Source organism: Podarcis muralis, chromosome 6 (assembly GCF_964188315.1).
Source record: "Podarcis muralis chromosome 6, rPodMur119.hap1.1, whole genome shotgun sequence".
In the NCBI taxonomy this organism is placed as follows: Eukaryota; Metazoa; Chordata; class Lepidosauria; order Squamata; family Lacertidae; genus Podarcis; species Podarcis muralis.
The window spans coordinates 81,068,333-81,094,417 of NC_135660.1; the positions used below are offsets into that span (position 1 = coordinate 81,068,333).

Consider the following 26,085-nt stretch of genomic DNA (forward strand, 5'->3'; position numbering starts at 1 on the left):
TAAAACACTTTCAACCCTACCCTACATTTTCTTTTCCACTTAGAGCAAAGACGCAGAATTTGTGTAGTAGTGGTTGGTTTTCTTTTAAAAACTACTATACATTTTGCATCCTCAATAATTTCGAGCCATTCCCCACGCACAAGGATTTCAAAGGAAAAGCCTTTATGCATTCCAAACTATTTGCTCTTCAAATGTCAAATGGGTCACCTCTCGTGAAAAAGAAAATACATATTAAAAATACTGAATTTTTAAAATGGCCTCTCCTATTATTCTCTACATTTTCATGCATCTTATTCAATCATCTCATATTCTTCCTCCTCTTAAAACATATAATCTCAGTGGTTGCAAAAAAAAAAAGGTTTTTTAAAAAATTCTCACTGCAACTTATATATAATAGCCACACTTACTTGCATACAGGACACCTCCACGTCCCTCGTTCACAGTTCAGCTGCAAGTAGGATTCCAGATCAAAGCACTGTAAAACAAGAAGTCAGTGATATTAGCTATACAACTCTACTTTCAAATTGATTACCACTAATAATAAATTTCAAGTTCCTTGGGAATTAATAACAAACGCACTAAGGGGTGAACAAAGAGGACTCATTGGAATTCATGTTCATGCTAAATTTATACTGTTCTGAGGATTACTTTGAATTTGTGATCGACCAGGAAAGAGAAGCCCACACCATCCATGTAAGGTGCTCCATTAGGGGCTTGGTGGTTCTCCAGATTTTGCTAGGGTTTGCTGCATGCTGTCAAGTGCTTGGCAGGCCACAATGCACATTCAGCTGTCGCAAGACATGCAGGCCTGCATCAACAGGACAGAAGAAGGCATTCACCTGTACATGTTTGCAGTCATGGCCTCTTGCCGGAAGCTGGATCCGCCGGAATGTGATCGGACACTTCAGGGACACTTTGATAGCTGTCTGCTCCACTCCGTCCTCACCATTAAGAGTTGCATTGCCAGAGGAGGCTGCCACGCTGCTAAAATTCCTCTTGACTGTTCAAGAAAGATGGCACAAGGGGGTGAGAATACAATAAATATGGGGCACCATCTTAACGTTGCTGCATAACGTTGCCCCGTATGAAATTCCCGAGACAGAATTGAGTTTCAGCCCTACATTTAGCTCATTCTATGAGCATAAGCAGAGAAGATATCACTCTACTCACTTTTAGTGATACAGTGCTCGGCTGGAAGGAGGCGTTTCTTTAGTAAGCCCTGAAGTACAGAGCGCACTGATGGCCGGTGTACTAACTGCAATACGAACAAATGTGACTGTGGGGGGAAAGCAAAGAGTCAAAATTAATTCATCTGTGTGGGGTACATCTGCCATTAAACAAATCAGAGATCCTGGCTTTGGGTGCTATATTGCATGATGGAGAGGCAGCTGCACAGAAAGACACAGCTCCTACCTTTAGGAATCCTCCCACCCATTAAGATCATTAGGGAAAGCGCAGTGGTTCAAATTCATCCCAAGAGATGCATTCCACTGTCTCTCGAGACAGATGGATGCCAACACCACCTCCCACCAGCCCCAGTAAATGTGGCCATTGAACAGGGATGATGAGAGTGCAGTTTAGCAACATCTGAAGGGCCAGGGGTTTCCTACTAGGGATATGATGGAACACTGCATCACACTAAAAGCAACAGCACATATCTTTTTATACAGCCAAACCACAGAGTCAGCAGCCGCAGCAGGCCTGGTGTACTTACACAACAGCATGCTGTGACGGTAATTTGAATGGTGTTTCTTCCTGGCTGACAGACGTGCTTTAGATGCAGCGGTTTATGCGATGTCTTGTTGTCGCCACGTTCAATGGTAAGCGGAGTTGCGTTGACGCTGACCTGGACTGATGCTGGCCAGTTGGTGTTCATCTGTCTGTCTTCATGGTGATAGCACTTGAACTGTAACTCCAAGTCTGACCTGTTATGCAAGGCGTATGTTTCGGTTGGCATAAGCAACTGCTTTTCATACAACTGGGGCAAATGTCAATTTCCCCTTGTTTTTGAAAGCCGTGGATACATTTTTCTGCCCCCTTAATTTTGTTTTGTGCAACATGATACTGTTTTAAATTATTTGACAAATAAGCACATGATACACATCTTGTATGGGCGGGTTATTTACATAAGGAAGAGTGTGGTGTTATATATTTTGAGAGTAGTAATAATATCGATACTTTACAGTTCAATACGACTTTTCATATGGTTGACCTCAAAGTGCTTTACGCAAAGGTGGGCTTCTAAGCAGCAGAGAGGGGGAAAGGTGCGGTCAGGAAGGTCCTCAAGAATTAGGATTTAGAAATGAGAAAGTAAAATGTGTTACCATAATCAAAGAGTAAATAGACAGTCTCATCCTGCCTAAATCACATTCCCTTCTGTTCACCAGAAAGCAACACCAGAAAGGTGACCAGCAGAAAATAACTGACCCAAAAGTAAACACCATGCAGCAAGCACAAGCAGCGATCCTTTCCTGGTTGCCAGTTCAGTGTTTATTGAGAAGAAACACAGGCATTTAAACATGTGTGGTCCAATCACATTTGATAGTTCCACATGTGTTTTTGTCATTTAAACTTGGGTACATCTTCTGCCTGGTTAAAAAAGCTACATTGTGAATCAGCCCTGAAATGCCACCAAACATGAGTTTGCGTAAGGTACAAGTGCTCATGGCATTCTCTCACTCTGTTTTAGAAACAGGTAAGAAAAACATAGGAAGGTTAAAGATGAACTGAGATTTCATTTTCTCCTAATGTGATGAAGCATCCAGAAAGAACCAGGATTACCTGTTGAAAGCTGAAAAGGAGAGCTGAAGAATTCGAAAGATGGCAGACCAAGACAGCAGAATCTAGAGCTCTGTGATTCCCAAATTCTGGCACAGCCAGGGGCCTTTGGAAGCTTTTGCTTTCTGTTGCTCTTAAATGCAGCTTGTTGCAACCAAACTGGGGCTTGGGGTACTGAAACAAGCCAGCTTAATAACCCATGGCCTGAAGCTGGTATGAATGATGTTGACTCCAGCCAGGATTTAAAGCAGGAATCCTGATTTGAACAAAATGATAAGCTGCACTTAAAGGAATCAGAAAGGAGAAGTTTCTGAAGTCCTCCTGGTTACACCTGATGGGATGAGGGAGGTTGTGAGCCAAACACCTACTGTGACTTGTGCAGAAGCACAACCGATCAGTGTTGGTTTTTGATCCATGCTAGCGGCTACGAGCCACTATAAAGCCAGTTGCAGCTCTGGCCCATCTGCGCCTTCATCAAGGGTTGTCCTCCTCCCCACTTGGCTGCCACACAGTGGTGACCGTGTGTCCTGCACACATTGCCAGTGGGCCCCATCATACATTTGGCTCCCTAAAGAACATATGTTTGGCAAGCATAACAAATCCATAGTCCCCTGAAAGGGTGGGCTGGAGAGCCAAAGGTGTATTGGGTTGGGGGTTTTCCACAAGAGCAAATTCCAAACAGATCTCAGCCATATGTATAAACATAAGAAAACCAACTTGAAGTAGGGAGCCCGGAAGTATTGTTTTTTTGATATGTTTATGGAAATACAATGGGTGGAATGTTGTTTAGTTAGCTGGCTAGAATGGGACCTTTGAGTGAAGGGCAGGCTATAAATAACTGAATTAAATACATGTTGTTATTTATTAAACGATTCAAGAGTATTTGGCATACTTATAAATTATATCTACTGGACTCTTTTTGTCTTACCATTGTGAGCTGCTTTGAGTATTGCTGTGCATGGTAAAGTGACCAAATAAAGCACAACAAACAAAACAATAATAAACATAATAAAGACAGCCTCAGTTGCAGTTTCATGTCACTGTATCTCTTGCCACTATGACAGCTGCTGTGTAATTATGGAACAGCCTCTCCATGGAGGCTTATGAGGCAACACTGCTGCAGCTTGTGCTGGAAGCTAAGACCATCTTATTTTCCCAGACTTTTTATTTTTGAGAGCCAAATTTTGATAAGACTGGTATAATGGTGCTGTGCTATATTTTTAGGTTATTATGCTGGGATGGGGTTTTGTTTTTGTTTTTTGTTAAAAGGCTTTGAGGTGTTCCCCCCCCTCCCCAAGGTATGTATGTCAATAATGCTTCATGTGTATCCAAAGCAAATCTGGTTGCCACAAAGTGTGGAGCTACTCTAAGACACTCAAAATCCTAACACTTGGGTTCCTGGTCTGCCTGCTACTATGGTGGCTGTTAATATATGTGCAATATTAAGATTAAAGCAATAAAATTGTTTCCATGGTGTTCTGTGCTGCCTGGATAACTTGTGCAATCTAAGAAGATGGATGTGTGCGCTCTCTCTCTGAACAATAGATGAGTGAACCACCACCGTCAACTTAAATTCTTAATTTTTTATGTTCTCACAAGAGAATTAAACACAATTTTATATTGGCATAAATTATTTCCAAGAGAAAAGTTGCACGATGCATAAAGTCATAATAAAATCCTGCTGCTATAGCAGAATCAGCTAGAAGCCAATTTTAGGAAACATCTCCACCAATCTTCTTTCACCTGTTCTCAGCAAAGGGGGAGAGTCAGGACTTGTCTTAAAGGTTGTATTGTTGTCTGTTAGATTTCTGAAGGAAGTGTGTACATGCTTCCGAACCACTGATTTAATGCAGTCTGGATGTCAGAATGTGACCCTACTTCCCAAGGCAAAATAGGTCACAGCCTCGCCCCCCCCCCCCCAGCCACCAAAGGAAGAGAGCATCTCGCCTGCTCTTTTGTTCTCAAGCCTTCAAGGTCTGCCCCGCGCCACTTCACAAACCTACCTCCACATTAGCGTCTGATGCACCGTGGGCCGTAGGTGAAAGACATGGTTGCTGACCGCCAAATTGTGTTCCAGCCGGAAGGGCTCTAATACGACCCCGTCTCTCACAGGGAACGTCAAGCGCAGTTCATCGTTATGGTTGGCTGGGATCGAAGAGGGAGAGAAAGCGTGAACTTTCCCTTTAGCATCTGCAGTGCGATAACAACGCATATATTTATACTGGACAATATGAGACGGCTCACTGATCTTTTGCTGGGCTGATCTTACGGCCTATTCTGGCGTCACCCTTCCACTCGCATGCATGCAGCGAGACTGGGCTCACCCGCACCAGCCTTGCCCCTCTCACCACGCCTATAATGCAATGCTCAAGTTGGGAGTTCTGTATTTATTTGAGCACCTACTATATCTGACTTTACCCATCCTTTGCAAATAACTGCAAACCTGCCCCCCCCGCCCCCGCTTTCATCTTCAGAATAATCCTGTTATATTCCCTCTGCTCTGCTGCCCAGAGCAACCCTGTGGGGAAGGTTAGGCTGGGACACCATGACTGGCCAAAAGTCACCCAGTGAACACTGAGAGTCACTGGTTTCCCCAGCCGTAGTTCTTATCTATTACACCATGCAGGCTCTCAGTCACTTCCCTGCCTTGAGATACAGAACTTGCTTTTGTATAGGGCAGCGAAGAAAGTTTGCAGGTTTGAGCTCACTGTGCACAGGGATGGGGAAGGAGGAAGTAATGTCCTAGTGACCCCGAGGATGAGCAGCCTGTTGCCCCTGGGCCTCAGAGAATTTTATCACAGTCCCACAGGTTTTGGCTTAGAACCCCAGTATCTTCTGCTTTCATGTTAAATGATAAAACTAGTTTTCCAGCCCATATAACTACAGAGGTACCTCTAGTTGCATTCCGCTCTTGTTACGGAGGGGCACCCCGAAATGGATTAAGTCCACAACTAGAGGTACCACTGTACAGAGATTTGTAAATATGCAGCAACAGTCAAACTCTTAGGTAACAAATACCCCGAGAATACAAATGAAAATAGTGTTTTAAGAGGCTCTTTGGACGTTACATTCCTTCAGGATTGTCGCTTGGCAGAGTGGCTTGCACCTTGCAGCCAAACAGCCAAGATCCTACAGTTACTTGAATACGGGATCCCCCAGGGTCAGGGGAGATCCTGCATTGGCACAACTGTGGGACTGCCTAGTGTGGCTGTCCTATAGTGGCAAGAGTGAGAGAGAGCACTTGAGAACCTGGCCCAGTGTCACCCAAGGAGACTTTAAATAAGGCAAATAAAGGAATATATAAGTGGGAGGGGGGAATCCACCCTCCATTTCCCATTGCTGTACACTGCAGATCTCTTCCTCCATTATGACAATTTCAGCCTGATTCTATCTACTTTTATCCAGAAATAAGTTCTACTGATTTTGATTAGACTTGCTTCCAGACAGGTATGCCAAAAACTGAAGCATTTATGTTTTCTTCTATTTAGTTAACCTTTCGTAAGGCTGCCCATGTATCAACGGGCAATCAACATTTCTGTCTAGAAGGCAGCAAGCAGGCTGGTATTTATCGAGCAAAGTTTCTGTGACATGCAGTTTGTGGAAAGGAGAAAGCAGGGTTACGGGGAGGAAGCTTCATTTGCTACTTACTTGGAGGTGGTGGTAAAGCATTGATATTTGGTTTAATGTCAGGTGGGAATGGCGGCTTGACATCTTGATTAGGGGACAGGTATGGAGGAATATTGCTCCCTGGAGTCATAGGTGGCGTGGGGTTTCCTGGAACAGGTGAGTGAGGGTAATTCGCCACAGGAACAGGCCTTGATGGCTGCAAAATGGTAATTGCAATTGAAAAGAGAAGAGAAGAAAATTATTGCAAGTGCCCCACAGCAGTGGAATGTGAACTAAAACACCAGGCGATGCGAACATAGAAGTATTAACACAACACGCAATTGCACGGGGAAGGTCTATACAACTCTTGATCCACCATGTCAAATGAAGCCCACCAGCCATATGTGGCAGCCAACCAGGGACTTAATCAACACCCTATTTTGCTGCCTGCCTGGGATACTATAGTGCTTACATTTAAAATAGGAAGAAGCAACAGCTTCTGGCTGGCCACAATACAAAGCTGATGAGCGCACTTTGCTTGGTGGATTAAGCTATGCAAGCCTAACACAGGGAGATCTATAATTTGAGAACATTAGGACTTCCTGGCAGCTCTTGTCAAGCTGAGAAAGCTATTGCTCAAAATGTCACCGTAATCACACAATTACATTTTCTATAAGTAACAACCGCAAAACAGTTAAAGAAGCGGGCCTCCAAAACGGTGAAAAACAGGAACACACTGAGGGGAAATAGAAACAGATGTCTGGTGAGTGGAATTATAACCACAAAGTCCTGATAAGCTGAGGCAGAGTCTTGCAACAAAGCAAAGAAATGGAAACAGAAAAAAGTCGGCATTTTTAAAATGGAAGGAGATCCCGCTGTTCAAAGAGGGAAGGTGCTCACGAAGAAACTCGCAAGGAGGACTCTGGGGAAAGGAGGGCAGCACTCAAGGGAATAACACACAAATGAGAACATAGAAGGTGGCAGCTGTTAAAATGGCAGACACCCACAGTCAAACAGAGTCAAAGGTAAGAAACTCATTGTCTCAGAAATTATGTCCATCAAACCCATCATAGAATTCAACGCAACAAAGCTATTACAGTCCAAAGAAGCATACCAACTGGGGAAAATGTCCTGAGGAGAGTGGGGAGCCAACAGACAAAGAATTGCTTCCAAGTGGGCAGGAAAACAAGCTGGTGGATTCCAGGAGAGCCAGCCCTCAGTTAATCTTTCCTGCCTTTGACCACAAGGTGGAGCCATACCCCTTGGTGATTACCTTCATTACCCAATGAGAGAAACTGCAGCCGCTGCCTCTCTCAAAGTTTAGTTACAAATTACTGCATACTTTGACCTTATTATGCTGTTTCCTCACTCCTGCCACCATCATCCAGTGATGTGGGTGTGGAAACACATGTACTACACAGAACAAAGCTGGAAGGAAATAACTCAGTATGGAGTGAATGTTTTAGCGACTCCTTGCTCCTTATAACCTCCATGGTCAGTGGGCTCTCAGATTAGTTATTGTTACTTATTAGGCAGAAACTGGCTAAATGACTCATCGGCTCAGCATTGTGAGAAGCTCAACAACTTAAACAAAGTTCAACAACTTCAATCCTAAAAAAAAGCTCTACAACTTTGGGGTAAAATTATAAAAAAAACTCAACTTCAATCCTAAAAAAAGGTTAACAACTTTGGTCGGCCCTTCACTTCATCACATCTGGCCCTCTTTGAAAAAAGTTTGGACAGCACTGGTGACACCAGGCAAGTGGTGGAAAGAAAGCTGGTCTCCCCTAAGCCACAGTTAGTTGGGTGGAAGCAATGCCTCTCAGGAGTGATCCTGGTACTCCTTTGCATGTTTAACACCTCAGAAAGGGGAATGCTTTTGGCCAGGGGGTGCTAACCTGAGGGAGGCCTTGCAGGTGTTGCAAGACAACAACTTGCACCATCCCTGACTAGAGAGGGGGAGAAATTCAGTTCAGTTCCCATTTAAAAGTGAAGTTTCCCAATTCACCCTTTCAGAAACAATGTCAGGACTGGAACAGGGGCATCCTTCAAAATTTGCATGCCTCTGAATTTTGAAATGCAGTTCTCCAGGCAAGTAATGTGTAGAAAAGTGCATATATCATGAGTGCAACATACATGAATGCATTATATTTGGGGAAATTGTTTTAGGAGTGCAGCAACATCCAGAGAGAGGAAGGATGGTCACCTCTGCTTTACCCTCCAACATTCTGCATGAAAATAGGGGCGTTTGCATGGGGTGCTCCTATGTTCATGAGGAATGTTGATAGTAATTGCTGGTGGGGCAGAGACAACCAGTGGAGATGGAGGTCCTTTGGTAGCAAACCATCTGCTCATAATGGTCAATGAAGCACCAGAAAGAACTTGGAAGAAGAGCATTGCATTGCTCAGGAATTATCTTTGATTCATCATGACTCCCAGACAGCTTTGATGCTCCATCATCCCATATACAGAACCATGTCATCACATCTATCCACACTGTAGTACATGGCAGAGAGAAGTGGAGAAATGGTTCAACATCACTGGGCTGGTGCATTTTACACCATGGCTACTGTTGTCCTTACTATTTTAGAAGTGTTCTAGGACATGGAAACTTGACAGATAATTGTGATAGTATCACTCCATTTCTTAATCTCACAGATATACAAACAATGCTGGCAAATATACAGATAAGCAACAGGTTTTTTTATGAAACTTGAGAAAAAGAGATACAAACATAAGTCAACAGGAACTTACTACATGTTCTATTTCAGGGTGGCCCAGCTTTTCATACCAAGTAGGCCACAAGAGCACATGGACAGGGAACCCGCAGTGCGCTGACTTCCCAAAGCCAGGAAGGCGAGGCACCAGGCTTTGGGAAGGAAGCACCAGGCTCTTGCAGGGTCCTAGAGCCTTCTACCTTATTCCCAAAGCTGGGAAAGCACTAACTGGGCTTTGGGAAGGAGACGGGAGGACTCTAGGACCTGTTAGAGCCTCACATCTCCTTCCTAAAACCCAGCACCTTCTTACAAGAAAGGTATCAAGGGCTGCTAAAAAGACATTGAGGGCTGTATGCAGCCTGTTCTAGTTGCAGTCTCATTGTTTGGGTGTTATTCAACTAAGATTTACTCAGAGTAGGCCCATTTAAATTAATGGCCCTCAGTCGTTTTCATTAATTTCCGTGGGTCTAGTTTTAAGTAAAATCTGGTTGAATATAGCTCCTAATAGTCAACTATACTTATTTACAGATTTCAGAATGGAGCTTGTGAACTCCAATTAATTCCTAAGAGGGATGAAGGAACACTCTTACCTTGTAATACTGTCCCATGTTGACCGTTGGAGGAGGATATTGCCCTGTGTTTTGCTGGTTTGGCATCCTTTGTCCAGGGTAGTTGGGTGATGTCAGGGGTCTGGGAGGGTTGGGCGCTGGGTACTGACCAGGCTGGGATGGAAACTGGCTATTTGGTCCATACTGCTGGTTTCCATAGTTTGGCTATTTTGTAAAAAAGGGAAGGCAAATTAGAAAGTGCACCTCCAGCTGAATGCAACTGATCTCCCTATGTAGTGGAATCGACTTCAAACAAAAATGATGAAAAGCAAATGGTTTGACTTCATTATACCTTGGCTGACACTTTCAAATGTTAGTGTGGTAATTAAAAACCTAAATTGTTTAATTGCCAGGCTCTGCTGAATATTAGCAAGTCCCATCAGCCCAATTGGAGTGCTCAGGCCAAGAAAGTGATGTTTCTGATGGTTTTAAGTGTAGGGCTTAAAAGAAACATTGATTTATAAAAATGGGATAAAATCCGGTCAAAGCGGAGCACTTTAAAGTCCAATTTATGCCCACAATACTGAAAAACTTCCTCAAATTTCTCTCACTGAATTCAATGGGACTTAAAAGTGCTTAACTCTGATGTGGACTGTTCCTATTATAAATGATGAGGCATAATTTACTCACCATCAATTATATATTTTACAGCACCACAAAAACACTGATTTTCAGGAAAGGCAGTATAAAGCACATATAAATCTTAATAGTAGTGCACATTCTGGAGACCTAAAATATATAACCACCTATATAGCTGTGGAGTTGTATGCCTCACAGAGTAAATGAAATTACCATCAACACACACCCAGCCATGTATTAAATTTCAGTGACTGGTGCATAAATCATGTGTGAGTTTTTTTGCAAATTATCTATCATCCATATAATGAAATACTACTACTACTACTACTACTACTACTACTACTACTAATAGTAATAATATTTGTACACTGCCCATCTGACTCTGGGTGGCTTCCAACATATATATATAAACATAATAAAACATTACATGTTAAAAGGCCTCCCTTTATAGGGCTGCCTTCAGATGTCTTCTAAAGGTTATGTAGTTACTCATCTCCTTGACCTCTGATGGGAGGGCGTTCCACAGGGTGGGTGCCACTACCGAGAAGGCCCTCTACCTGGTTCCCTGTAGCTTCACTTCTCGCAGTGAGGGAATTGCCAGAATGTCCTCAGTGCTGGATCTCAGTGTCCAAGCTAACTGACGGGGGTTGGCCACACTCCTTCAGAAACAGATCATCTGTATAGCATGCATAAGAGCAGGAGAAGCCTCTGCTGCTACTCACCTCTCCTGGATACGGTCTCTTCATGGCCTGCATAGGCAAAGACTGGGGACGCGGGCCAGGGTAGGCTTGCTGTGGCATCCTTTGCCCGTGGTTGAAGGGATTCATTCCAGGCGGCCTGGGCTGGTTCATGCCCATAGGTGGCCCACTCATACCGGAAGGCGTCATGCCCGCTCCCATACTGGCAGGGTTCATGCTGCCTGGCATGGAAGCCGGGCCACGGGGGCCAGGCTGGTTCATGAACTGGCTGTTGTAAGCCTGAGTTGGACCCATCTGGAAAGAGGAACAAACCTTCAACAGAAGAAGAAAAAAGAATAAAATGCGACATGCATTTAAAATGGGAGGGGGAGCCAAGTTGAAGGGAGTCGGGGATATGTCGCATTTTAAAATCAGCAAATGGGGAGGGCGGTAGCGTTCCTCCGCCTCTATTTCTGCTTGCGGCAGGTGTAATTCTAAAAGTGACTAAAAAGTATGCAAAAGTTAGTAAGTTTCTCAGAGCCATGGGAACTCCATGTTGTGGCCTGTAATATATGTTGTACACGTCTACTTTTTGTTCTGTGGTACTTCAAAATAAACTCATAATAAGTATACGTTGTACACTTACTATGAGTTTATTTTGAAGTACCACAGAACAAAAAGTAGACGTGTACAACATATACGTTGTGGCGAGTATACGTTGTACACTTACTATGAGTTTATTTTGAAGTACCACAGAACAAAAAGTAAAGGAATGCACCACTACCTACTATAGTTGGGTTTTTCAAAAGGGATAAAAAGTCATGAGGTAAGTTTTGGGAGCAGAACCTGAGACATTCTGCATGTTCTCTATCACTGAGCTTCCCCCATTCTTGGAGAATCGCCCCCTCTTACTTTCCTCCATTTACTCCTACACTCTTCATCCTGTGGTTTAACCCATTGTCATCCCATAAGAGGACCCACACTCTTATTCCAACAATTGTGTTGCCCAAATCTGATAGTCCTCCCTCATGTCTCTTTCCATCTCCTTCAGAACTTCTTTATGCTTTTGCCTAATAGTCCTTCTGCATTGGCAGGTTTTCACAGCTCTCTGGATGTCATTGGCTTTGCTGCTCTGATGTCACAGAACAACTCACCAGCTGAATGCTTTAAAGGCTACACAATCTAAATTTTGAGGTACATAATCAAAACTCTTTTAAACTGAATTGCTTCATCTAATGTAGTAAACCACTAACTTCCAAAGCTTTCTTTGTCAGTGCACAATGCTTGAATGGTCTCCAAGAAAAGACATTGAACCCTTCTATTCATGTATGTTTTAGAGATGAAAGGGAAGAAATGCCACTGCTTCTCTTATAGGTCAGGTGGTTGTATTTTAGAGTAAAGGGCTCAGGAGCAAAGGTCTAAGACTGGCTTACAGGGTGAAAAAAATCTCCTAGATAAAGAAAACATAGCTCTGGTGCAAAACTTCAGGCCAGCCATCAAATGTATACAAGAGACTTTCTCTTTCTTGCTTAATCATAGAATTATAGAGTTGGAAGGGCCCCAGAGGATCATTTAGTTCAGCCCCCTGCAATGCTGGAATATGCATTTGTCCCATACAAGGATCAGACCTGCAATCTTGGCATATTCAGCAACATGCTCTAATCTAGGTATGAACTTTTTATTTCTCAGGCCTCTCTTCCAGGACCCTAAATGAGTCTAACACTTAAGATACAGGTGTTGATGCTTTCTTTTCACTAGAAAGGGGAGCTTCATAGGTTTACAAGTATGTAAGTTCCTGGTGGTGAGCTAGGAAGCTGCAGAAAACATTGGGTTCAAAGAGTGGCTGAGCAACTAGAAGCTGGGTGTGTTAGCAGCAAAGATAGGCCATCTATAATAACCAACATATATATTCAGGAACATTTCTGCCCCTTTAATTATTTGAGATATCTAGAGAGGGCTTTGCCCTTCCTTCCTTTTGTGATGCAAAATCTTCAGAACACGGCTCTTTGTGGTAGCCTTATTTATAACTCTAGAACCAACATCCCAGAAACCCCTCTATGCCATCTCATTACTAGAAGTCTGGTTGTTTCTCTTGGGTTTTAAAAGTTATGGTGTTTCTTTACTGCTTTCTTTGGTTTTAATCTGTTACACATTTATTAATTATGGTTTTTCCTCTATTTGACTTTATAGTTCCAGTTGTGACTGACGGTATATTTAACTTGTCAACCTTTTTTCCAGAAAGGGTGATTAATGTATTTAAGAATTAAAGAAAACGAAGGAGCATTTCCATCCAGCAATCACCTGCTTCTTGCATATGCAGTACATTCCAGAAAATGGGCCAAGTTTTTGTAACTTGAAGTTACCAATTATACCTAAAGCATAATAAAGGGGAAATGACTCTATGCATGATGGGAGTAGGCTGGTTCGCTTACCGGTCCATACTGATTCATTTCCTTGTTCTGTGTTTCCTGAAGGGCGGCAACTGTTGCTGTGGCTGTAGCTGTGGCTGTAGCTGCCGCTGCTGCAACTGCAGCAGCGGCGGCGGCAGCGGCTGGTTGAGTGAAATCAGCAGGCGGCCTGGTGTGGGGTGGGATCCCCATTCCTGCAGGATTATTAGGGCCTCCTGGGTAGCTAAAAGAGGGAAATGCAATTAAAAGGCATCAGTGTTTGAGCTTGCATTTGGGACTATAACAGAAACAATACGGGGGGGGGGGGAGAGAAATGTGCAGAATGAAAGTGAGATGCTACAGTTATATACCAATATTTGATAATCCCCGTACAGAGTTTAGGGAATTCTGCAACTGCAGCATAACTCTGGATGATTTCAAATAGAACGTTTCCCCCCACAGAATTGAGTCACTTTATACTTCTCTGCTGATTTCTTCTGCTACTTTAATTCTCACACCTCATTCCAGGTGGCAATCCTTTGCAAATTCCACTCTTCTCCCCTCCCAAGAGTATCCACTGCAAACGTACTATTTACATTCATGCTCAATTCCCAAACCCACCCCAGTCCCAGCTTTCTGATTGTTTTTGTTCCCTTTCATGAATTCTGTAACTCCCGTCCGCTGAGAACTTTTGCAGGGAATTGCTTTTATCCATCTGCATATTTTCTCAGAAATGTGGTGGCTCCAGAAAAATTCACCAGGCACCCCACCGCCACATCTTCAGGCAACCTGGAGGAAAGAAGGGCTTCCCCTCCTCCGTGGGGGCAATGACAGCATGTTGGGGTACTTGGTAGGTCTAGGTGTGCCAGCATGGATTGATAACAACATCAGTCTGCATAAACATAAATCAACGAGGCGTGCCTGAATTGTTTCTGAACGATGCAGATAAATATAACCATCTCAGACCAATGTTTTGTTAGATGAATTTTCTGTGGTGACAATTCGAACGCAAGCACGGTATTGTTGGGCCTCGGATTCAGTCACATTCAAAGATCATTCTCTCATGCAAAGCAGCAGTACTTGTATCCATCAATATCCTTCTCCTCCTAGCTTAGCAAAATGTTAATCATGGCTAAACTGTGGTTTGTGTCACAATTTCAGAGTTAATTAAAACTTTATTTTAGGTGTTTATTAGAGTTAATTGATTGACCTAAGTCATTTGCAAATCATTTCCTGCTACTGTGATTAATTTCCCTCTGAGTCTAGACAGCCTTTTTTTTTTTTAAGCAACTATGTAGCTTTACTAGGCACAGTTAACTGTAACCCCTTCAGACTTTTTGCGTAAGCAGAAAATAATAATTGACGGCATGATTATCCATTAACAGTACACTATACTGTTAAGGCTCCAGCTCCTATGTTTATGTCACCCTCTTCTTTCACTGTTTTTTTCAAGAATGCCCTAAAGCTGGGACTGTGATTTTTATTCTCTTATTGCAAAGGTGATGAACAATAAGAAAAGTGAAATTTCAGTAAGCTAACCATCTTATAATTATATATAATATAGGTTCGAAGACCCCATAACTACATAACTTTCAGTAAGACAACCATTTTATAGCCATATTATAGAAGGACTATAATCTCTCTAGCATGTCAGATTTATGATAGTATGGGTCTCTTGGGGTCTGATCCGATTAAGAGACTGGAAGTGGCCCTCCAGTTTGCCTGTTCTTTTCCTCACCTTGGGTTGATAAGTGAGCAACCAAACCAGAAATCACCAGACTTTATTTCCATATGCAGTCTCCATGTCCTTGTGAAACAGAATTTGATTGTTATTTCATAAGGCCAGGAAGATCCAATATTCAGATTAATGTGGTTGGTCCTCCCCACAGTGAGGAGTAGGCAAGAGAAACATGTGACTCCCAATCTCAACATAGGCATTAAGTATCAGCTGAATAGGCTAACTGCCAAGAGTTTCCTCTGTATACATCTATATGAATATGGCATTCACTACTAAATGTGGGCTTTAAACAGGGCTGGGGAACCTGTGGCCCTCCATATTCCTGGACTACAACTCCCATCATCCCTGACAACTGTCCATGTCAGCTGGGGCTGATGGGAATCTCTCATTCATAGTGTCTGGAGGGCCCTGGGTTCCCTATCCCTGACTTTAAGAATGGATCAGGCAAGTTCACAGAGAATCAATCCATTGGTGCCTATTAACTGTGAGAATTACATGGATCCTCCATCTACAAAGGCACTGTATCACCCTATTCTGGATGTTAGGGGAAGCAACAAGAAAAGCTCATTAGCATCATGTCCTGTTTGTGCCCTTCCCAAAGGCATCCGACTGGCAATTGCTGAGAAAAGAATGCTGGGTTGGATCTAGCAGGTGAGTTTTTATTTGCATGTCTTATCGAACGGAGGGAGCGTGATATGCCTCTCAGACATGTGTATGTGGTCCATGTGTTGTATGGCAAAGGACCTTGTCATTTAAGATGCTCCTGCTTAAAATACAGCCAATCATTGCCTACCTACATGCCTGAGAAGTGCCAGGTTCTTACCTTCCCCCGAAGCCTCCACTCCCTGGGTAGTTGGGCCGCCCATACATGCCCGGTTGTATGTACGGCTGATTGGAGCCTGCCTTGGCCGAGAACTGCTGTTGCTGCCCAGCAAACTGAGGTGAATTCATGCCAGGATTGCTGGTAGTCATCCCAGAAGCCATGGGATTTCCTCCTGGGTTCATAGGATTGTTAGCATTTGCCATAGGATTTCCCAGCACCTGGTTGAAAGAAGAAGAAAAAATGGAAGTGGCATCTGAACAGTTCTGACAGCTCTGATAGCAGCACTCATTCCGTTACAGGAGGTGTAACTCTGTGTCAGGTTGTATGCTTTTGTGCAGACAGTTGCAACTTCAATCTCTGGCAGATCCAGAGAAAGGATCTTTGGAGGGACCTGGGGTGGGGGTGGGGAGCCTGATATCTTGAAACACTGCTATGGACCAATGGCCTGACTCTGTCTAAGGCACCTTCCCTTATTGCTCACCCTTATTATCTCAGGTCCCTACCTATCCAGAGATCTTAGAGCATGGGCTATCTGGAGCCACATAAGAGTCCCCAGAACCCCAGATGACAAAATTCAGTCTTGGTGATTGCTTATTTTCTCCTCTAGAATCTCCATGGTCCACTAATGTGTTTTACATTTGCAAAGCAAGAATGCAAATTTAGGATCTCTCAAAGGTTAAGTATATAATGAATTGGCATTGTGATTTCTATTGCTTCAGAACGTAAGGAATGTGTTGCAGAATAAGATCAAGATGCACCTAGTGCAGCTTTAGTTTATTTTTTAATCCCATCAACCAGCAATTACTAGGTTGTCCACTCGAAATCCCCTGGTGGACAGTGGTCTACCTTCTGCTCATACCTGCACTGAAGGATCCTAAGGCTACAGGTCTTGTTGCCTTTGAGAGCATGGGTGTGCCTCGTTTTGCTGCCTGAGGTGAAACAGGAAGGGGCCACCCTGTCCTGCCGCTGCCACTGCCTCCTTTACCAGGGTCACACAGAAGTACCCACAAAGCGATGGCGATGCTCATGATCTCACAGAGTACATGAGATCTCACAAGATTTTGGTGGGATACTGCTGGAAGCTGCCCGAGGCAGCTGCCTCAGCTTCCCTTGTGGGCAGGCAGGCCTTGTTTGAAAGCCAAATTTAGGCCCAGTAGAGATGGATGGATCTGTCAATTTCAGTTTCACACAGTGCCTGGTTTTTCCAGTCACTTTGCAGTTTTCCTTTTTCTAATATATTTTTAATAATATCTTTGCAAGCAATTTCTCCATAGAATGCATTTTCATTATGTTAAACATGCACATCTCTGTGTGCACTTCCTGCAACAAACTGGAGCAGTGTGTCACAATATTTGGAGAAGCACAAATTTCATAGGATAGCTATGTTTTGTTTGGGACACGTGAACATGGTAGGTTTAGTGCAAGACAAACGATCCCCCTCCAGCCTCCTAGAGCCCCAGGAATTATTATTTTCAGCCTCCAGCAGATCTGTCTTATCTGATCCAAAGAATGGTTACCGAGGAAAGAAGCCACAAACTGAAGCTTACCTGGCTCTGTGAGGTGTTAGTCACACCCCATACTGTAGTGACCACTGAAAGGGAGCCTGGTGGTTGGTTGGTGTTTTGCTGCCAAGGAACAGAATCATACGGGAAAGTCCCATCACTGCAAAAAAGAAAATGGGGAGGGGGGGAAGAAGAGATACACCTAGTATATAAAGTCATACTTTATAATTTAAAGGAGTGCTTGGGCTGGGTGGGAAGAGCAATCTTTTAATTTTCATTCCCCAGCCAATACACTAGCTTGGTGAACTGCCTGACAGTGATAACATTTACAAAGTTAATAGCTTCTGTTTGGTTGCAAGGAGAGCAATTGCTTTTGCATCAGCGAAGGGAAGAAATACGTTTGACAGTGAAGCACAAATGCATATGACAATGATTATGGAGGTGAATGGCAATGAAATTAGTTGAAGCATGAAGAGTTTCACTTTTGAAACTATGCTACCTGCAGAAGTGGCAAATGGCAATAAATTTGCGAAAGTGGATTTTTAGCAACTGAAGCAACACATGAAGCAAAGTGGATGCTTGGATACATTTGCTTTGCCAATGTCATTTATTTTTAAGCTCTTGAGCCACCGTGGCTTTAGCTCCCTTGTCCCAGCTCAATCAGGTCTAGACTCCAGCTCTTTCTTCCTGCACTGGCTCACAGCAATTGCTACATGAGCTAAAATTAGAATTCAGAGGGCATCCTCTCACACGTTGCATAAGCAGCACACCCAAAAACCCCTATTAAGTGTTCTATGAGAGCTACTGTGGTACACAGACTAAGAATCAGTTGTGAAACAGGAAATCTGCAATGAATTTACTAGGTAAGGGTCTTCTCTCTTTTGGTCCATCATCCCAAATCATCAACCTGGGGATAACAACACTGACCTGCCTTACAGGGGTTGTTGTACGTCTGCTGAGATAAAATATATTCGAAAAGCGCTGCATAAAAGCTTTTATTACTATCAAACCCGGATGTAATAAAATTACATATTTTGTGACACATGATAGCCAGGATTATCTGCCCACCCCCACAATAAAATAAACTCATGCTTACAGCTAAATAGATCTAGCCTCTCTTTCTGTGAGCTTAGGTTGATATAGACATAAAGAACATGCTCTAAAAAAATCCCCATGACTTTGCTATGTAGCTGATCACATATGGTAAAAAACTCTACAAATGTCACAATCCATTTGCAGCACAAGCAGGACCTAGATGTATGGTTGATTCCAATACAGCTCAAGAGAGCTTCCTGGAGCACCAAATCTACAGGCATGTGCACAGTCAATCTGACGGGATATTAAGGAGAACAGGAGGCCTGCACATGTCTCTTACCTCCCTCCTCTTGTATCAGGCACAAGAGAGAGTTGGATGGTGGACATAAGAAGCCCAATATTCTCCTAACATCTCATCATGCTGCCTGTGCACACATAAATGGGAAAGGGAATCAGAGCTGTAGGATGCTAACTTGGGACCCTCCATGCACAAGTGCTGCACCTGCAGATGTGAACAGACCATGCCCGCAGGCACTATATCCACTTGTAAATGCATTATTATTTATTTACTGTATTCTCAAAACCTGCAACCTACAGCTTGGTCTTTGATGTGCGTCTGCTCTGCGTTAATTGAAATACATGCATATCATTTTTTTAAATTTAAATAGGTGCAAGCCATTAACACAGGAATGTAAAATATAAAATTTCAAGCTTTCCAATATGTATAAATTAAATAACCTTTGAAGACAGGTATGAATGTGATGAATAAATACAGGGGTTATGGTACTGGGCAAAGTCAAGCTATCTTTTTGTTGAAGTACGATTCTGCTAACTTTGGTTGCTATGATTTCCAGTGCTGGAGCACTTGAGGCTGTTTATTACAGTTAATGGAAACACTCCTACTCAAAATGTGTGTTACATAAAGCTTGGAAATGAGAGTGTATGTGTAATAATTAAAAACCAGCAGTTAAGTTTTCTTTCTACACGGCATGGGGATCCAAACATGCCAACAGCTCACAATCAAAATTGACCTAGCAGGTCCTACCTGTTGAAAATGAGCGATGGACAAAAATAAAAGTAACAATACAAATGGAATAAACAAACTGGATCTGAAACATCTTCTTAACCATGATACATAATTAAGAATGCAAATGTTTATTTTGAGGGCATCCCTTTGAAATGGATATTGTGCATGACTGGAGGGGATGCAATGGGAACAGAAACACAATTTAAAGGGTGTTTAGCTTCCTCCAAAACTTAAAACAAGCTGACTTCTCAAGAGTAACAATGGGGGACGTTTTAACATTAACTTTCCTTTGGAGGACAATGCTATTGTAGATAATTTTCTAACCTAAATAAGTATAAAGACATTGGCTTTCAATTTGTGTAACCTGAAGTGGATTGTACCAATGGCATCATCACAATCATCTTTTCTTTTCTTTTTTAAGAAAAGGGAAAGAAAAGAGAAAAGATAAATGTGGGCTCCATGTTGCAGATTGGGGCTAGAGGTGAACCGAAAGGTTGAAGACAACCACCTTAATGCAACCTGATAATTATAATAGGTGTTGCTATGATGAAGCTACAGGAGACACCAAGGACTGAAAATAATCTGTTAGTCCGTCAACACTTTTATTTAGACCCTCGTTCTTAGACTAATTATTACCTAGGGAATACTGCACACAACATGGAAATAGGTTGCACTGTGAATATTGAAACTTGCTATCTAGTAAAAGCTATCAAGTAAATGTGCCAAGAATCGGGATACTAGTTTTTATACCACAGTGTGATTTTATGAAAACATTGTAGCAAAATCCTTCCATCAATAGCACAGTAAAGCACTAAAATCAAACAATTAAAGAAACTGCAAGATCAAGGACAAAGTATTTGCTTGCAGTCAGCTGGGACATTAGTTTTCCTCATCGTCTGGGACCGCACGTTACAGCCAATTCACTTTTCAGCCTCCTAGCTGCTGCTTCTCTACTAAAGGGGTGTCCTGGAAGCGGGAATCCTTTCCTTGCCAGCTACTTCCCCACTGCAATTCTCCCTGCCATTTTTCCCGTCAGCTGGAGTGTCAGCATCATGTTTCAGTCATGTGTCTAGAACAGTGGTTTCCAATTAGCTAAGTTCTGTGCCCCCCCCCCCGTTTTTCAGAAGCCAAGCCACGGAACCCTTACTTTTGCAAATTTTGATACCTCTATAGTACCTTTTGTTACGTGAATGGTGCCACAGACCCCCTGCAGTCTGCGGACCACCAATTGGGAACCACTGGTCTAGAACATTGGTAAGGGGGGTAACAATGGAGCGGGGTGCAAGGGAAATGAAAGGGGGTGTTTGGGGGCATGGAAGCCCCACTTCCACACACAACTTTTGTCTCCTGATTCTGCTTTTGAGAAGAGGCACCTAGGCTTTGGAAATTTAATTTGGCAGCATAATGCGCTCTATCAGTCTGAGTCTCTTAAGTGTCACTGCAACCGGTGTTTCCTTGATTCTTTTATAGAACACTCTAGTGTCTATATGCTTCGCTGTAGGGTAATGCTTTCACGTATTCTGCAGTCCCTCTTCACAAGGCCCACATTTACTGTGGTCATTCTTTAATACCCCAATCCTGCAATTACCTGCTAGGCAGTTTGCTGGGGTCTCATGCTAACAAGATGCACTGCAGGTAAGCACAGCTCCTTAAACTTCCCAAAATCAGCTAAGAAAACTCCAGTAGTCATGGGCTGGAAGGTGGAATCAGGAGACCTGGGTTCAAATCCCTAGGCAACCTTAGACTCAGTGAATAGCCTTAAAAAAAAAACCTTTCCCAGGTTTAGTTCTCTACGTGTATAGCATAAATAATGGTGACTCATCTCACCACAGAACTATCATGTGAAGATAAGTGAAGTAAAAATGTTGTTTCCCTCCCTGGGGCTTAGTGAGAGGGCATGACACAAGTCTCCATTATTAAACAACTACCCCACCCTATCTGAAATGTCCTTAGGACATTTCTGTCTGACTTTGTGTACAGTCACTGTAACTGTTCCCTATTCACATTGGCACATCTTGTCTATGAAAACACCTTTGATCCGAGAGCAGCTTTTTGCTCTGGTGCTGTTTACCCACAGGCCCCACTGGTAATGCCAGTGAAGGAGTAAAGGCAACTTTTGGTGAGTTTCCTTAGGATTGAAACATGAAGCATGGATTTGGTGGTGCAAAGAGGGAGCTATCAAAGGACAGAGCACTGCAGAGAACTGTTCCTGAAGCACTAAATGCAGGGAAAGAACCTGGGGATGAATAGCTATGGGTAAATCTATCTAAGTATATGAACTATCCCTTTCTGTGGCTGATCCACAGAGAACAAGGGAGTCTTTTACAGCCTATTTCAGAGCCTGGCTCTTTAGCGCAAGCTGTAGAGACTCACGCTTTCAGCTCTGGAGGTCCCCGTTTCAATCTCTGGGGTCTGTCAAGATGGCAGCCGTCACATATGCACCTATGAATCAGAAGGGAAAGTGTAGGTCCAGAATAAAAATTGAAAGCCCTAACAAAGCACATAGATTACCCTGTTTTGCATGTGGTCCTCACAATGATGTCATCTATGACCTGGGGCTAAGTTATGCTTATAGCTACTCCAGACAACGGGCAGGCAAGCACACACACACACAAACACTCACTCTTGGCTTTCCTCACTTCATCCAACTTATCTTTGCTTTCAAACAGGAAAATTGCAGTATTATCTAATCAGCCTCCGTTACTTTACCACCAAAGAGGAAAAGGAGCACATTAGCAAATCACAAGGCTTGATAAATTGCTAATATTTTGTTACATACTCACTAACACAGAGAGAATAAGCTACAGTCTGATATGTATCTACACAATACAGGGGGTGTGGGGGTGCTGTTCTGAAAATACCATATTCACATTGAGTTTTTTCCTGCAACATATAATATTGCTTATCCCATGTCATGGCGTCATCATGTGCACCTCCCTGCGTTTGACAGCAGCAGGGGCAGACTTTGGTAATACGGTGCCCTGAGCAAGGGCAAAACTTGGTGCCTCCCCCCCCCCCAATATTTATTATTTTCGCAGTAATTACTTTTGATGCAGTTGCTTTTTAAATTGATCTTCTCAGTAGGTAGTTGTATAAATTGTTGTTGCCATTTTGTGCACCCTGTGCAGGGGAACATCCTACACAACCCTAAATCCGGCACTGCCAGCAGCAGCAGCCGCCAATAGCATGGACTGGGGGTGAAGAAAGACACACAATGCTGCAACCATGACACAAGGCCATCATTTCTACATGTTACAGGTATAAAGGGAGAGTACTTGACATGGGGATGCCTATCATCTTGCTCATAATAATACTTTTTTTATTTATACCCTGCCCATCTGGCTGGGTTTCCCCAGCCACTCTGGGCGGCTTCCAGAATATGTAGTTCTGCCCCAAGACACGAGGGAAACACTTTGAAAGAAATATTGGGGTTGCTGTTTTAAACTGCAGACTATGTGAATTGATGCGCGAGGAATCTGACATTCCCAAAGACATCTGTGAAAAACAGTATTAATCTCAGAGTCACAACACTGGACATTAACCACTTAGCAGCTCTGATGGGGAAACAAGTAATGCAGGTAGTAAAACAACTGGAGAGTAGAGTTAATCCATAACTGTGAGGGCTGGTGCCAGAGGCTGGCTCAGACAGGCATGTGCTGGAGTGCAGAGCATTCTGAAAGGCCCAGTGAAGTGATTATGCCATCGTTCTCACTCTGCCTGGTGTGCCAAGAAGACTGGAGGCTTTCTCAGAAGCAAAGTGAGAAACAGCACAGAGGACTAGAGAGTATGTGTATGACAGACCAGTTGAGCATATAAGCATGAAAATCTGCCTAATACAGAGTCTAACCACTGGCTCATCTTGCCCACTGTTGACTACTCATTGAAAGCAGCTCCCCAGGGTTTCAGTAATGGGTTTCCCACAGCCTTGATACCCGATATCTGTAACTGGAAATGCCAGCGACTGAACCATGTGCAAGGCATGGGCTGCCTCAGGGAGCTACAGCCGCTGTCTCCGAAGTGAGAGCTTGATAGGGGGAAAGCAGGATGGGAGGTTAGGGGAGAGAGACAGAACTAGGAAAGGAGGCCAGGGGAAAAGTGGAGGACAAAGTGAGCACTAGAGTGGACCTGATCCCCATGCCAGGGGATACCAGGTATAGCCGAAGAAGACACCAGCCACATCTCTCCCTTATGCGTCATATGCCACTGACTGAAACCAGTGTACTGTGACCAGACCAGCTACACTAGACTAGAGTGTTCAACAGGAACTTGACATTAAAAAAAATCATTCTAAAGAATTGAACTATAAGAAACCTGCCAATATAAGATAAAACTAACTGTAATCCAATTAACTTTGAGGTGAGCCAGTGTGGTGTATTGCTTTGTGTGTTGAACTTTGACCCAAGAGACTTGAGTTCAAATCTATGATGAGCTGTGAGTGACTCACCTTTCCTTCGCCTAACTCCTCTCACAAGGTTGTTGTGAGGTTAAATACTGCCCTCATCCCTTCTGTGTCTAAATAAAAATTTTAAATTACTAGAAACGTCCCTTCCTCACCCTACTCAAATTCACTGAGCTCAGGTGAGGGCCTTGGGGTGCTCTGTAGTACATCCTGTTGCAAAGGGGTAAATGTAGAGTCCCTTCTAGCTGGCTCCTTGCACTGCTCCTTTTATGCTGGGAATCCTAATCAATGAGGCGGCTCCTTCTTACAGCTCCCAGTAAAGGCAACACTGCTGTAGGAACTAGCTGAATCCCTGACTCCTCCCAGGTTGCCTTGGGCTCCAGGCATTATTAGGGCAGCACGAAAAGCAGCAGCTTCCTCGCTGCCAGGATAAAGCCAGAACAGGGGCTTAGATGACAAGATGCTACAGAAGACATTTCTCTTGTCTCTGTACCAGTTGTGCAGAAGAGGAAACTTTGGCGCATGCAGCTTGACAAGTCATACTACCGCTGCAGGACTGAGAAAAAATTGTACTTGTCAAGATTCCATCTTTTAAAAACCACTGAAAGCTTCAAAAGCTTGGTTCTTTATTGCTGTGCTTTTCAAACTGTGTTCTGGGGACCTCTAGAGTTCTTCAATGGGAAAATCAGGAAACGTGGGCAAGCTGCCCAAGACAACGTCTTTATCACAACCAAATCCATCCCTGCCATGCAGAGCCACATGAGATTTTTTGGTAGCATGCTTCAATCAATGGGCCTCCCTAACAAAAACAGGCCTGGGCAATGCCCCATGTGCATTCTTTAAAAAAGTGTTTTCCATCCTTTTTCTGACCGTGGTCCCCTTTCAACCTTGTTTCCTTCCTGTGCCCCCCATGGGCATAGCCAAGGGGGCAGGGTAGCTGTCCCCCAGTAAGTAAAAATCAATACAAATGTGAGGTTCTGCCTGCCCCCCTGACAACAATCCTGGCTGCACCCATGCCCCTGCGCTACTGGTAGAAAGGTAGCTATTTAAATGTTTTGTTTGTAAATAGAACATTTTTTATATATTTTTAAATAATTTATACAAAATACAATTACATAAAATGATAGGAACATAATGAAATATTGTTGAAGCAGAAAAACATAGAATCACAGAGCTGGAAGGAACCCCAAGGGTCAACTTTCCAGTGCCACCCCCTGCAATATAGGAAACTCAGCTAACGCATCCATGACAGATGGCCATCCAACCATCCAACCAACCTAGAAACCCCAAAGAAAGGAGAGTCCACAACCTCCCGTGGGAGATCCATCTTCCATGTATTATAAAAAATAAAGGTAAAGGTACCCCTGACTGTTAGGTCTAGTTGCGGATGACTCTGGGGTTGCGCGCTCATCTCACTCTATAGGCCGAGGGAGCTGGCGTTTGTCCGCAGACGGCTTCCGGGTCATGTGGCCAGCATGACTAAGCCACTTCTGGTGAACCAGAGCAGTGCACGGAAACGCCGTTTACCTTCCCGCTGGAGCGGTACCTATTTATCTACTTGCACTTTGACGTGCTTTTGAACTGCTAGGTTGGCAGGAGCTGGGACAGAGCAACGGGAGCTCACCCCGTTCACAGGGATTCAAACTGCTGACCTTCCGATCGGCAAGCCCTAGGCTCTGTGGTTATTTGACACAGAGGTGGAAATCTACAGATACAGTCCAAAAGGCACACAGGGAGTTCTGTATATATGAGAGAATTTTAAAAAGCAAGTGCTCCTCACTGACCTGGTGCAAAAAGATCTTGTCATCCAGAGGAGCCCTGGCTGCCTAGATAAAACACTATAGCCCTCCACACCCTGACCTGGGTGTAAAGCCCACTGAACTCAGTGTGGTTTTCTTCTGAGTAGACAGTTATTTACTAGATGCAAGTTAGACAACCCCACTTGGCTAGGTGCTGGGGTCAATTTCACCCCGCACTTTGCAGAGCCTGGCCAATGCTGTCAACAGGCCCTGTGCCCCTTGGCAACATCTGCCCAGCACTGGCGGTAGCAACAACCCACCATTACACTTACCGGACTTCGGGGTTCTGGATCATGGGCAGGAGCCTCAGCGATCGCCCTCTCCTGCCGGAAACAAACCAGGACTGCTCCAAGAAAACTCACATGGCAAAAAGGAGCGCTAGGCCCTGGTGGGCCGCCCCCTTACATGCT

General features: G+C 43.6%; 1 protein-coding gene across 17 annotated transcripts in view; it reads right to left on the reverse strand.

Moving 5' to 3' along the window:
* ZMIZ1 (zinc finger MIZ-type containing 1) overlaps positions 1–26,085 on the reverse strand; it is a 366,767-nt gene that overhangs the window by 16,686 nt on the left and 323,996 nt on the right. For 8 of the 17 annotated variants that reach the window (XM_028729170.2, XM_028729169.2, XM_028729167.2 and 5 more), the window contains 12 exons: positions 21,851–21,919; positions 17,461–17,575; positions 15,914–16,131; positions 13,398–13,596; positions 11,011–11,298; positions 9,692–9,874; positions 6,427–6,601; positions 4,782–4,968; positions 1,715–1,925; positions 1,171–1,276; positions 840–1,000; positions 408–475 (listed from right to left, as the gene is read on the reverse strand). In XM_028729170.2, the coding sequence (XP_028585003.2) occupies positions 408–475; positions 840–1,000; positions 1,171–1,276; positions 1,715–1,925; positions 4,782–4,968; positions 6,427–6,601; positions 9,692–9,874; positions 11,011–11,298; positions 13,398–13,596; positions 15,914–16,131; positions 17,461–17,575; positions 21,851–21,919 (1,980 nt within the window). The remainder of the gene's footprint in view (positions 1–407; positions 476–839; positions 1,001–1,170; positions 1,277–1,714; positions 1,926–4,781; positions 4,969–6,426; positions 6,602–9,691; positions 9,875–11,010; positions 11,299–13,397; positions 13,597–15,913; positions 16,132–17,460; positions 17,576–21,850; positions 21,920–26,085) is intronic. The other 9 variants (XM_077930617.1, XM_028729164.2, XM_028729172.2 and 6 more) reach the window with 6 other exon arrangements.